This window comes from Opisthocomus hoazin, chromosome Z (assembly GCF_030867145.1).
Source record: "Opisthocomus hoazin isolate bOpiHoa1 chromosome Z, bOpiHoa1.hap1, whole genome shotgun sequence".
In the NCBI taxonomy this organism is placed as follows: domain Eukaryota; kingdom Metazoa; phylum Chordata; class Aves; order Opisthocomiformes; family Opisthocomidae; genus Opisthocomus; species Opisthocomus hoazin.
Window position 1 is genome coordinate 23,456,545 of NC_134454.1, and position 13,908 is coordinate 23,470,452.

Genomic DNA, 13,908 nt, shown 5'->3' on the forward strand with positions numbered 1-13,908 from the left:
CAATTTACAGAAAATTTGCCCAAATTAAACAAACTGTATGTGTTTATCTTGCTATTTAAGAAGGGTAAAGGTACTTCGCAATCAACATTTATTAATCTAGTGTTACTGAAAGTGGTATTACTTAGCAAGAGGTGATAAAATAATCTAATCTTGCTTTAGACTCAAAATAATAGCATTCAAAATACTTTATTGGATTTTATTGTAATGAGGAATGTACTAAAAGTTAGCTGAAACAAATTCTTCTCAGATCCTCAAATCATCAGTTCTGCCTTCACGGATTGTTCAAGCAACCCTCTATAGCTCTGTTTATTTAAGAGCTGTCCTATAGTGCTAGCAGATTTACTGAAAAGATATACTGCTTCTTTTTAAGTTTAAGAAAGTGAACTCCTCTGGCTTGTGAAGACAACATACATTTTATCCTCTGTATAGTCATGCTGTAAGAAATTGCTGTACCATTATATGTGATACAGCACTCTGAACTGAAGATAATGTCGCTGAGTTTAATTGCATTCGATGGATTTTAGTCTTCTCTATCCATATTCACAGTCTTTAGATAGCACAGTCTACAGCAAACAAACCACAATAAAATATTTTCACAGGAGCACAATTAATTGCAGTCTTTTCCTGAAAAACACAAATGCTGAGGACAAGACAATATTGCAAACCTGATCCTGTCTGGCTGTTAGACTCATAAGCTTCCTGCTGTTAAGGTCTGAGAAATGGAAATATTAGTCTCTGATGTTTTCATAGGGATTGTTTCTTGTTTGTTATCTAAAGAACTCTAAGGGACCTTCTAAAGGCCATTAAAAGCATGACTTAACCACATGAAATTAACCAGAAAAGGAAATGCGCAGTCAAAAAGTTTGCTAGAAGTAACTGTGAATAATACATTAAATATGTTTAAAGAAAAGGGTAAGTAAATATTTGGTTTAGTCACTATACAAAACAGTATTGTAAACCTGATTTTAATATTGAAGACACAGTAAAATATGTCAGCCCAGTTACTCAACGTAGAGTAGATGTATTTCTACTATAATCCTTAAGAATGTCACCATCTTCATTACAGTTGCGTATGTTAAAGCTTTGTAAATTAGCTATAAAAACTCACTTCCAGCTGAAACACAAGACTGAAAGGTTAAACCCCTTCTCTTTCCTACTTTCACAAAATCTTAAATCTATGAATAAAAGCCCCTTGGGTGATTAGAACCATAAAAAATACTAAAATCACAAACGTAAGTGTTACCAAATGATTTTATGCACTTAGGTCTAGCTCACAACACTGCAAGCACTTAGCTTGCTATAGAACCTGATTGCATTTGCCATTTGGGGAAAACAGTAAGGGACTGATGTATTACATTTCAGTAAATCAGCTCCTGCACGAAATCATTACATTCTTCCCACAGTCTGTATGAAAACTTTACAGATGTACAGTTAACATCTTAAGTTTATCATTAAGAAAGCTCCAAAAGGAGCTTTTCAAACCTATTTCATAAATGTTAGAAATTACATACTTCATATTATATACAGTCACACTTACCTCAATACATATACACCTAAATACTGCAGTGGTAATAACAGAACATGTGCATTTTATATATGTGCTTTAGACACATACACACACGTATATGAAGATTCACGCTATACCAGACTTACAGATAGTGTAAAGTCTAGTGCTGTTCACTGTCTCAACTGTGCCATATTTGTGATACTGACACCACCTCAAAGAACTGCAGGTCTGTATGGCAACAGGTTCTGTGATCAGCCCAGGACTGCATCAGCTGTGCTGAAAACTACCTTCCCAATGTCAAAAACTACAGCTCCACACTCCTCAGCAGACTCACATAGCTGCCACATTGTCTTTAAAAACTACTCTGCCAAGAAAATGTTTTTTCTCTTCCTCACATAAAATTTCCTCTCCCAAATCACTCTTGCTTAGAGATCAGGATGCCTCAGATTCACAAATATACTTTTGAAAGTATATAGAAATGTCCCTTTCAAAGTCCGCGCCTGCATCGCTCACGTGTGTTGAGTACTTTCTGGATAAAAAGGCTGGAGAAGCTTACAAGAGCTCTATGAGCCCTGGCTCCGTGTGACGGAAGATGATGTCTGTTCACAGCAGCAGTAGCAACGCTGCCCTTCAGGGATGTCCAGGCAGCCCATCAGAGAAAGCATGGGGGCATGGACCTGACATGAGTACCCAGATTTGGAAGGATGTAAGGCACTTCACTACAGTATTTTGAGTGCTGTATGTTGTCTGGAGTCAGGCTGAAAACTTTCTGGTTACAGTCCTCAGAGTAACTTAAGTGACCTCTAAAATCATGCCACAGTGTTAGCTGGAGACAAGAAGGCACATTCACTCTCACCCACAGTAGGCCACCTAAAAGATTTTCTCTGCAGGACAGGCTAAAGGGAGAGGTAGCAAGCTGCTTTGAAGGCCACTTGAGAAAAATTAAATTACTCAGTAGAAGTACTTAAGAAATAACGAGACATTTAATAAATGCTGAAGAACATTACTAACTTTCTCAAAAATATGCTATGACTGAAAAATTAATGACCTGATTTGGCATGTGAGATGGTTTAAAGTCTTTCCTAGAAGCCTGCTGCACAGACCTGCTCTTCAGCCCCACGGCTTTGTTGTTTTCAGCAAGGCAAGCTGCGTGAATCCCACTTCAATAACACCTTCCATCCACAAAACATTACCAAGGCTGTATTTATTTACCTCTCACCTAACCACACAGAAAAGAACACGGGTCTGCATTCTGAAGCGGAGAAGGATGCCCAGCCTTGCAGCAGACAGGGAAGCCTCACAGGCAGCCCGGCCATCTCTGGACAGCTGGAGCCACAGCCATCTCCCTTCCTCCCTGGGAAGCGTCCTCTGTGCTGCACCCACGGGGAGCACAGAGCCCGCTTCAAGTGGTTCCCCAGAGCGGCCATGCAACCCCTCACCCTCCTCTGTCGCGGCACGGGAACGGGCCGCAGCGCTGGGCAGAAGCAGAACGGCAGACTGAATGCTTCTTCTAGCTCCTCCACCTGCCTGGAAGCCATCCACCTCCTTGCTCCTGCTCTGCCCTCGAAAGAGATTTTGGCTTCCACTTCCCAGTGCTGTGAGATGCACTGACATGAAGTTCCACCCAAGAGCTAGGTTTCACCACAGCTGTCTTTTCAGTCTAAACAGGGCACCTTCCAAGCACAACCAGCCTTCAAAGTATGCAAATCCTACGCACATTAAAAACCTATCATCAACAGCTCAATCTTTAATCATAGTCAGAATAATTCTTACAGGTTAATACTTAAGCAGGTTTTGTATTCTTCTATTTGAAGAGTGGCTGTCTAAGACTAGCACTCATTTCAAGCTTCTGTGATTGCTAGTGAAAGTAGATATGTATTTTGGAAACTGTAATAGGAGATTGTGCTATAGCTTCTATTAGTCGAGAAAAGGCCATAAAACTTAACATTTGCATATTGTCATTGTTTTGACTGAAACTTCCTTTAAATGTGTTTCCTTTCTAGCAAGCATATGTGAAAGGTGACCTCTTATCCATTTACATACCTCCCTGGTGGTCATGTGACCCAGTTTTACGTCAAACTGTCAGTTATGATAAGGGACACAATAAGAACAGCCTAAGTGTTGATAACCTGTTTCCTGGCTTTACTGAGAAGTTCTGTTTAAGAGTCCACTTCTGTTCTTTCAGCCTTCTGCTGAAAGCAAACGCAATATCCACCCAAAACATTTTGCAAACAGATACAGATACTCTGTGTTCAGTGGACATTTAAGTTTACAATTTCCATGATGAATAGTATGAAGAGGACTCCATTTTGAACTGTGTGATTCAGCAACTGAAGGATGCATCTGGTAAGAACTTCCTACCAAAGAGGCAGAGCAGTCAGGTGTGTGGGAAATAAAAAGCTATATACAGTTTTCTGATTTTGCATTTTAGAGACCTAAAGTGTTTCTTATTACTACATATATGGCAAATGTCTCACTCATGAATGTCAAAGCTGCATGAAAGTCATGCATACCACACCTATAACGTCCAAGCTCTAGTGAAAACCATGCTATTGTATTAATCGGTGCAAAAACTGGAAGAGTTCACTAGCTCCTCAGTAATTGGGCCAGCATTAGTTAGCACAGTTAACTGAACAGCCAGAATGTTCTAGATGTCGTTGTCTTCACAGACCTCAATAGCTATCTCTTTTATTTATATTTTCTAATTAAAAATAGAATCACCCATACAAGGCTCCAAGGTGCATTAAAATTAATGGCCAAGAAAGAAAATCTGTCAGTTATTTCATTCATTCCAGCAGACACCTTATTATTTGTGAAACTATAAATCTGTATTTGCAATAAATACAAATGTCTATCTATCCACCCATCTATCTTTTTATATAGTTTGCACAGTTTGCATGACTAGTATTTCTGGCAACATTCTAGCTTTATAGCCAGAAACAACATCAACCTGTCTATAAGTGTCTATCATTTCAAGCACACAATAAGTTCATGAAGTTGAGAACAGTAACACAAGGAGGCTACAGAAATGCCACCACATAGCCATGAGAATTCTGATCACTAAGACTTTGTTATTCAACTAATGATCTCTCCATTAAAATTATTTAGCCAAAAGAATGGAGACACAACTAGAATCTGGCAAGGGACTGTGTCCGTTTGCAGAAGATTGAATTTGACTGAGTTTCCTCAGTTTGGTGCTTTTTCCTCTAGTCTAGGCTTAGAAATCACAAATCTTCAGTAGAGGCAAATCAGAGAAAGAAAGAGGAAAAAAGGTGCTCCTAAATAACTGTGAAGATTATTCAACCTTTCTTTTATCCACAATTCATTTAAGATGTTTCTCAGCACAAATGATGAGCACTGAGTACTAGATTTTACTTCATAAAATAATTCCCCCAACCATCAATAGTAAAATTAAGAAAAATTCTCACCCAGGTACTAGCTCTTATCACTTCCCTTGCCCCTTCCGATGGTGCCCTCCCTGCAGTTACATTATCAATAATTAACTCTCAGAAGCTGATGCTGAACCAAGAAAAGCAAACCAAGTGGTCATTAACGATTTGTAATAGACAGTAAGGGGAGGAGCTGACATGATTTTTTTACCACAAAATTATAGGATACATATGACTTTCTAGATGCCACTGAAGCAAGAGATATGTTTTGTAACTATTCATGTCACAGTACAGAAATATCTGGCGTTTCAAGGCAGGTAAAAGGAAGACCCATCAGCAACTGCAGCAGAAAGTAGACTGCATAGCTGTAATTCCTCCTTAGTACCTTGTCTTCCTAACTGTCAATGTAGCATGCTAAGTAATGCATGTAACAGCATATTTTTCAGAGTATCCAGATCAGTAAAAGCTAATAAACTGCTCCCATTGGTGCTATTATGCACTGTCTTTCAAAGTTGTATTCAGTGTTTCCCATCTAAATGCAAGTATTCCAGGTAGATTGTACTATAAATTGTTTACTGTAAGTTCTAGCAAACTATCACTTTGTCAAAAGACTCCATGTAAGTGTATGTTGCAAAATACATGTGCAACTTTTAAATTTATTGTGCTTACTGTAATTTAAACTGGCTACATAATGGTTCTTTTTAACACAGCAGAAAGTACTCAATAGTACATGCTGATATTTCTCATAACCAGAGAGAATTAATCTTCATAAAGACTCCTCCAATGAAGTAAAAAATGTACCGGTGACAATATTTATTCTTGAGGGGTCAATGTGTATTACAGGGTACGGTGCATGTTTAAAAGACCTCTCTGGAATGAAAACCATTGGCTTTCTAATTTAGAATTTCTCTCCACTAATAGAAAATGATTGATTGCCTTTATTTCATGTACCCCTTGATTTTTCTTTTCATTCATCATGGGCTGCTTTAAGCCAAATACATTTAAAACCTGTCACAAGAAGAGAGTTCTCTTTTAAATTGTTGTAAAGTAATGAAAGAACATAGTAAATCAATCTCATTTCTGCCTTATCAAAGGATAATCCTTGCTCTGTTAAAGTTGTTTAGACAATCTCAGTGCTCTTCCTCACTTTCTGGATAATAAACATGTATGGCACTGTCATCTCAGAGATGCCTTTACGATTTAAATGATTGAAGGTAACTAATTCATTAGAAACTTATACATACACACTTAGACTTTTATATTTATCCATCTGAAAAAGCTTTGTTGTTAAAGTATTCTGTTCTTTTAAATGGTTTCAGCAGTACATACTACTCCCTAATTTTGTACATATTTAAATGTCTAGACATCCACACACGCACCCCCCAAAAACACACTCAGGCAAACTTACACATATATCCACTGCATAAGTCAGAAAAGAACAGAGAATTCACAGCAAAGATGAGAACATTACAATTTTTAATTTTACTATATGGCTCACTGGTCGCCAGTTGATGCTCTGGAATTAATATAATGAGAATAGGAAGCAATGTGCTTTGGAAGGGAGAACACTGGTTTCACACAGTGGCATTGAAGAATTTTTTCAGTTTATGAAGTGTATGTGAGATCTAATTTATTTTCCTCTTCTCCCTAAGCCATCTGGCCACATGTTTTACCATGAAAAGGAGTATAAGACACAGTGCATGTAAACACCAAACATGCTGATGACCCTTGAGATCCCTCTCACTTCTCTGTTCCTATGGCACTGCTGAAATCTCCAGATTTATTTTCATCTACACAAAGCGAAAAATACATAGAAGACACATAAAATAATCAATATATGATTTACATGACAAAAACCCAGCCAAAAGAAAATTAAGCATGCTGCCACTGCCTTCTGGCATGTGACAAGAAGTTTGCAACTCCTTCAATGAACTTGGAAGAAGGTGGAATGGGCTTAAGCAGCAGAAAATTTGCAGAAAAAATTCTGTCTAAAAACATGTAGTGAAAAAGAAATTATTGCACATCCCAAAATTAACTGGATGTCAGAGACTTTTCAAAGGATACTATGTAAAACTTCACATGAAAAGAAATCCAGCAATTACATGCACTGTGTTTAGAAAGAGAGATATTGTGTGTGTTATAGAATACAACAAACATATTGTATATCTTTTAAAAAGAACCCTGTTATAGTAATTATAACACATTTCATAATGCAACAATCTTTGAGAGGCTAAAAAAAATTTACTGAAAAATGAATGTTTGGCAAACCAACTAATTATCATTTGGTATTTTCATAAAAGTGTGCAGATGTTTCCAGTTAGGTCTCACTGGTTAAAAAAAGAATTTGGCAAAGAATCAACTATCTCGAATAAACGATCATCTTTATGATTTTCTCTGAACTCTGCATGTGGTGACCTTTAAAACAGACATGCTGCCACCTTGCCCTGTGAGTGGGTAGGGATAGGGAGTTCCAGATGAAGCACACTTCAGCTGCATCTCAGCAAACACAGAACAGGTAGGTTTTACTGAAAAATGAAACAGGCATGTGTACCACCTGTTGACAGGAACCCAAGTCTGAGAAAAAATACAGTACAATAAATACCAAGGACTATTTAACAGCCCCTTTCTTACTGCCACATTCAGATTTTTTCCTTATAACTTTTTACATGCTGTTAATTTCAAAGTCCTCTACTGTTACGATCGAGGAGCAACACACACATCATAAAATATGTTAAAGTTCTAAAGGGTCTGAGTTTACTCCTGTCACTAGCCATGTAGCATTTCTGTGTATGTATCGCCTTTCTAGTGACTGCAGCTAATTTGTTTGTAAGCCATCATTAATCTCCGCTGTATATTTTCACAGTTTGGGTAAACACTTCATTTGCATTAAATTTACAGCATTAATGAGATGTGAAATTTAAAATGCTACTTGAAACATAAATGATGTAAGAAACCAGAACAAAACTGTAGTTTTATGACATTTGAAATCAGCAGACCAATTCAAACCTATTAAACTAGAAATGATGATGTGTTGCATTGAGAATTTGTTTTTATATCTTAACTTCTAGAACCAAAATGAAGAAATGTAGACTTAAACATCTGGGGAAAAAAAAAACAAAATAGCTTGAAAATAATAAGTTGGACTTCTTGCTTCAGAAACTTCATTTATTTTTTAAACTGAATTTGAAATTATATTTGTTCCTTATATACCTCATTCTCTTTCCTAAAATCCTATTAAAGATTACATGTATGAGTTCTTGAAAAATAAAATAATTGAAAGAAATATGATTAGAAGTTCCCTAAGATGGCACAAATCTCAGAAATAAAGCACATGCTAAATTGACATTTCTTAAAGGGTTCAGTTTTGTTTTGAATAAACTTTATCTTCGGACGATAAACTCTGAAACCCTCAGGAACACCGTCTAATCCAAGATAACAGTGGTAGCATGTAGGAAGGTAATATCGAAAAAGCTTCTCTATATCATTACACCTATGTGAAACTTGCCCACCTGTTGCTGGTGTAGGAAGGATGGGTCTCTTGGGCTGAGTCCCACATAACGATTGGCTTGGGATGTGCCTGAGGCTGTGTAGGCTGATTAAGGAAGAACAAAACAGATTGATAAAAATACCAACCTATCACAACTATTACCCTGTGCAGGTATAGTACAAATACGAGAGATTCAGAGTTATGATTTTGCAATATATAGGATGTGTCTGCATTTTTCCCTTATTTAAACTTTAACAGAATGCAAAAGAAAAATTGGACCAAATTTGGAAAGGCATGTGTAAATTCCTATAAACTTCAATGGAAACTGCCTGTATAAATCATAATGATGTCTCTTGTTAAATAAAAGTTCCTCTGATTAATATATATACTTTTTTTAAGTGACTAAATAAGATATGTATTTGAAGGAATCACAAGCCTGATTCTTGTTTCCATTACGCCAGTCTCAGGCACCAGTGAAAACACTGAGATTACAATGTTGAGAGAAAATACTAGCGCACAATTTTTATTCTCACTGCTGTGAAGGCCCATCACAAAACTGTGAAAGAACAGCAACAAATTGGAATCAAAAGTTCAATTTACTTGTGTGGCATGAAATGAATCTTTACAGGACTTTGGAAATAGGATGTAATTTGGTTAGTATCTTCATGTGAAGGGAGTTAATTTTTACAGTGCAATATAGTATTAAATATTCAACTCCCCTGCGCAACATTTTCCCAGGGGGAGAATTTAAGGACGTTCTTCACCATCTGCTACAGAAGACTGCAGAAATCAATTTCTGAGGACAAGGAGAATGGTAGGTGACGCTGGGATTAGTTACAGGATATGGATCCTTTACCTGCAGGTCACAGTCCTGTCTGGTCTCTATCAATAATCCCTAAAAGCCATTACCCTCTTACGGCTTTTGGTGACACTTATGAAATGAGGTAGGCAGTTCTACGCCACTTGCCAGTGTGGAGATGTCGACACTACAACTTGCAGCATCACTACCTGGAAATTTGCTGGCAGACAAAGCAAAACTGCTAAAATTGAATAGACTTACACAACCATGCCAGTGAGGACCTAGATGGGAGTATGTACTGAATTGGCCTGTTAGTATTAAAGTCACACAGCAAATACAAGCAAATGAAATCCACTAAATTTATTTTTTAAAAAAAGCTTTCTACAGTAAACAGGTTTTACTGAAAACCTGTGATAAAAATTAATCACTCATTAGAAGGGAATTATGGTGGAGGCCACAGGGTTCCCCAAATATTATCAAAGCCTGCTGTTCTTTCTCGTTCAAAACAATTATGCTATTGCACTTCAGAATGAAAAGCAATGCTAATCATTTGCAATTTTATTCTCATCAGACTGAATAATAACGATAACTTGGTGGCCACATTTTATCTATATATATATCGATATGTATTTTGAACCAATCAATCAGTTATTGCAAATAAAAGTAAAACTATGCCTTAAAATATATTCAGTCTTGATTTTCCTGTTATATTAACATTAGCAGTCTGTGTGGCAGGTCTATTGTAACTGATAATACAGTTTATATGTATTCATATATAATTTATATAATTTATATAATTTATATAATTTATATAATTTATATAATATATACAATTTATATAATTTATATATCAGCAGGACATGATCCCTCATTTTTTGCTATTTTCTCCATCAACAAGCTACGTTCCTTCCCTTTTTTGCTCTTAGAGGTACCAATCCAATTTCAAAAGGCTTCACCAAGCAGACAGACTACTGCACTGCTCTGAAAGCCATAACACTCTGAACATGTAGCATTCATAAGCTATTCCATAAGTAGAACTGTCACATTGAAATAAAATTTGTACATAGGCTTTTTTTATTATTATTTACGTGTTGTAGTAACACCTGTTGGATCTTTAGGCAAGAAGTTACTTGCACGCTGCTGTGGAGCCATGAGGAAGCCTTATTTCAAAAACCTAAGACAAGATGTTCTAAGGTTCACGGGGAATCTGGTACCCAAGTTCCAATGAACTGCGTGAGAAACTGGGTGCCAACTTCATGTGAAAACATAGTTCAAATTTTCCCTTAGTAGTAGGGCAATGAACAGATTAGGCTTGCCTTCCTGTAGTGATGAGTAATATGGTCAGATTACCAGAAAACATCCCAATGCAGTTCTGACATCGTATTTTTTGGTTTTGCCATTTGTATTAGAAAACCTGACCTCATCTGAGACAGCTATTTAGGTCAGGTATGATCATGTCAAACAGGAAGCAGAATGAAACCATGAATACTTGAAACAATACACAAACTCAGTTTTCTCACTTTTCTGTTCTGGACCAAAATTTTCGAGCAACAGCTTCTTGTTAGCTGCAAAAACTAACTCTTTCTAAAAGGTTCAAGAACTGTACCACAAACCACCAGGGAGGATACAGATATACTCTACCAACTTTTAACAAAACTTCTGCTATACTAAAAAAAAACCAGCTACAATAATTCCATAAATCTATCAATGTAACTAGTTGTTCATACCTAAACTATAGTTTGTCCAGAAGTTACTCCTATTCTTTTATAATAAAGGCATAACCAGTTTTCCTCCTTTACATCTCGGCCACTGCTACATATTTGAGTCTCATCTCAGCTTCACATTCTAATGAAAACACCTGAAGTAGTATAACACCTAAGAAATCTACAGTTTGTGGTCTATGTTAATGACAGACCAAAAGTTAGGGACTGCATTCACAGTTCAAATACTAAACAAGTCTAAAGCAAGTCACTTTAATGACCCTAAAGAGATTAATATTCTTAAAAATAGTTACGTTTTCTTCCAAAGTGTATGTTTGGAAGTGTCTCCTAAAAATCTTCACCACTCTGATAAACACCAGCCATCTCAAGTCCAAATAAAAGTTCAGAGACACCAGAAATGCAGAAGGCAGTTAGAAAGCAACATTCTGCATCACTGAGTATTTGGAAGAGAAGAAATTACCCTATAGCTAGTAACACCTTTGGTCTTATTTCCAAAACCACAATTCCATTGAAGATAATAGGATAAATAGCATGGTCCTATATACTTTGGTTGGTTTTTTTAAAAAAGGAACAGTGGATCTACCATCCATTGCAGCAATGACAAGAAATTAAAATTTTCTTTTGCCACATCAGTTGTTTTTTGCTAAAAACGACACAACCTACATCAACATGCAATTGTCATAGCTCGGATTCAGTATGCCTTGTAACAAGGCTTGATTTCTGTAGGAAAGCTCATTGAGGAGCAAATTATCCAATCCCTGTTTGGAATTCCATCTGTGGGTCACTGTAAACCTTGCTGTCTGGGTGTGCTTCTCAATGTCTTAACAATGTCCACCTTAGATGAAGAACCACGTTTTCTTTTTCTTGAATAGTGGTCAAATATGCAGGCTTTTCCCTTTCATTTTGGTTGCCATGTCACAAACTTTGGTTCATGTAACATGAATGCATTGGTTGAAATTTGGGGAGGAAAAGCTTTGCAGTCAGATCACGTTTGCTCTCCATGTAAAATGATGAGCATCCACTTGGTCAAATAGTAGGAAAAGGCACCTTTTTCTGTCCTCAATTTGAAATCATATCAAATCTTCGATGGACATTTTTTGTTTCCTAAAGAAATACTTACTGGTTGCTGTAGGTGAAGATGCCTCACCTTCAGTGGATGTAGTGATGGGTTTAGTATCTGTCATGGTCAGGGTCACAGGTCGCACCGCACTGTGATGGGGAGACGGTGCCAAAACTGGAGTAAAATGGCCAGGCACTTTCCCTACTACTTGACCACTGCTGTTAGGCTACAAAACAAAACCAAAAGAATGCCTTGTGAAACACACACATTGCGTTTAAGGAACCTACCCACCTATCTTAGGGTTTTCCAGAATGCCTTTCACTGTAGTACCTGCATGCTGGAATGTGCCATTCTAACCAAGCTACGAATTTCTATGTGGTATTGTCAGCAAGCAGAACCTTCCTCAGATAGGCAGTACAGGCTTAAGTAGCAGTACTTTTTGGTCAGCTTGCTTTCTTTCTGGATGCAGCATCCATGACAGCGTTTCAAAATATATTTGCTGTTCGCACAGTGGCTGTGAACCACAGTAAATCCCACGACAGGAGGTTTAAAATGACCAGGCATTGGCCCTGATGTACAAAGTTTTAAGAGCAAATGAATGATGCAAAACCTCTGTTTTCACATGCCATACCACTCTGGCTTGGAGCATAACCAAGACTTGACCACAGCTGTCCACAGAGATTACGCATACTGGAAGGCTAACTAATAATTCACATGTTTGGGAGTGGGAGAGAGGGTTAGGATACGATGCACTACAATGCATACATCATAACAGCTGGCCAAAAGCCACCTACCAAAAACACAGAAGTGTTTAATAATGGGAATTTTGCAAGTCAAGAACATAATAAATAAAGACACTTCTTTCATAGACACAAGAGGCAGTCTGCATATGACCTTATGGTACAGGTCATCAAGTGAATATGCTACTTTCTGCGTATAGGGACATATAAATCTGGCTGTGTTCACCGGTAAATGTATATGTTTATCCAATGGTTAAAAATGTCTTAGACATTCTGTAGGACTGTAAATACTCAAACTGTTAATAACTTCAAGTAAAAATTAGCAAGTAGCAAATAGTTTTTTCAACAGTGCCTGACAACTTTTGTCTTACTTTGATTGTGTGTTCTGTGAATCATAGCTATTTTAAAATACAGCCATACAAAGTAGAAAATATTGGGAATCTTATTATCAGAAGGATCTTGTCAAATCTGAGACAACTCAGAGCAAAGAAATGGACTGATACAGGACCTGATTCAACTGATGCAAGGAAAGGTTAAAAGAGGTAAGCATGACTGTGGTAATGAAATAATAACTGGGCTGAGACAATTACTGCAAGTATGTGCAGAGTATAAACACACAGAAAAGGAAGGAATTGCTTGGAAAGTACAGGAAGTATAAACTTGGGATAATGGAATGAAATTGAGAAGGAGGAAATTTAAAATTAATAGCAGGAGAAACTTCCTGGCAGTATGATCTACTAGACTTTGCAAATGCTCCCAAGGGACAGTCTTGTTCTTTAGGACATCTAAAGTTAAGCTAGAAGAAAACACAGGAAAATGTAAGTCTAAGTGGAGACTAATCTTGTATTTCTAGGAACACTAAGCAGTTAGCAGACTGTTCCCCTCTCTAAAATCACAAGCCTGACAACTGAAATGAATGACAATACTTCCTACAAATAACATCATTTCTCCAAATAACTGGCACGCTACATTAAGTTTTGTTCACTAGGTGAAACTGAACAGATAGATAGATATCCCCTATTATGTGTACTTGAAACTAAAATTGTGTCAGAATACATACAATACCATCTCTAGACAATAATGTGGCCTAAAAGTTTACCGAGCATCTGCTTGCATACTTCCATGACCAATGGGTCATAAGTGGGGAATTCACTCAGTAATTGTAGAGGTCTTTCCTCAAGAATGCAAATTACATCTTTATATTA

At 37.1% G+C, this 13,908-nt stretch overlaps 1 protein-coding gene across 5 annotated transcripts in view; it reads right to left on the minus strand.

Annotated features, from left to right (window-relative positions):
• NFIB (nuclear factor I B) overlaps window positions 1-13,908 on the minus strand; it is a 182,988-nt gene that overhangs the window by 14,360 nt on the left and 154,720 nt on the right. For 2 of the 5 annotated variants that reach the window (XM_075446937.1, XM_075446939.1), the window contains exons 9-10: window positions 12,024-12,189; window positions 8,406-8,488 (exon numbers count right to left, since the gene is read on the minus strand). The exons of 2 other annotated variants lie outside the window; for them this stretch is intronic. In XM_075446937.1, the coding sequence (XP_075303052.1) occupies window positions 8,406-8,488; window positions 12,024-12,189 (249 nt within the window). The remainder of the gene's footprint in view (window positions 1-8,405; window positions 8,489-12,023; window positions 12,190-13,908) is intronic. One more of the 5 variants, XM_075446938.1, reaches the window with a different exon arrangement.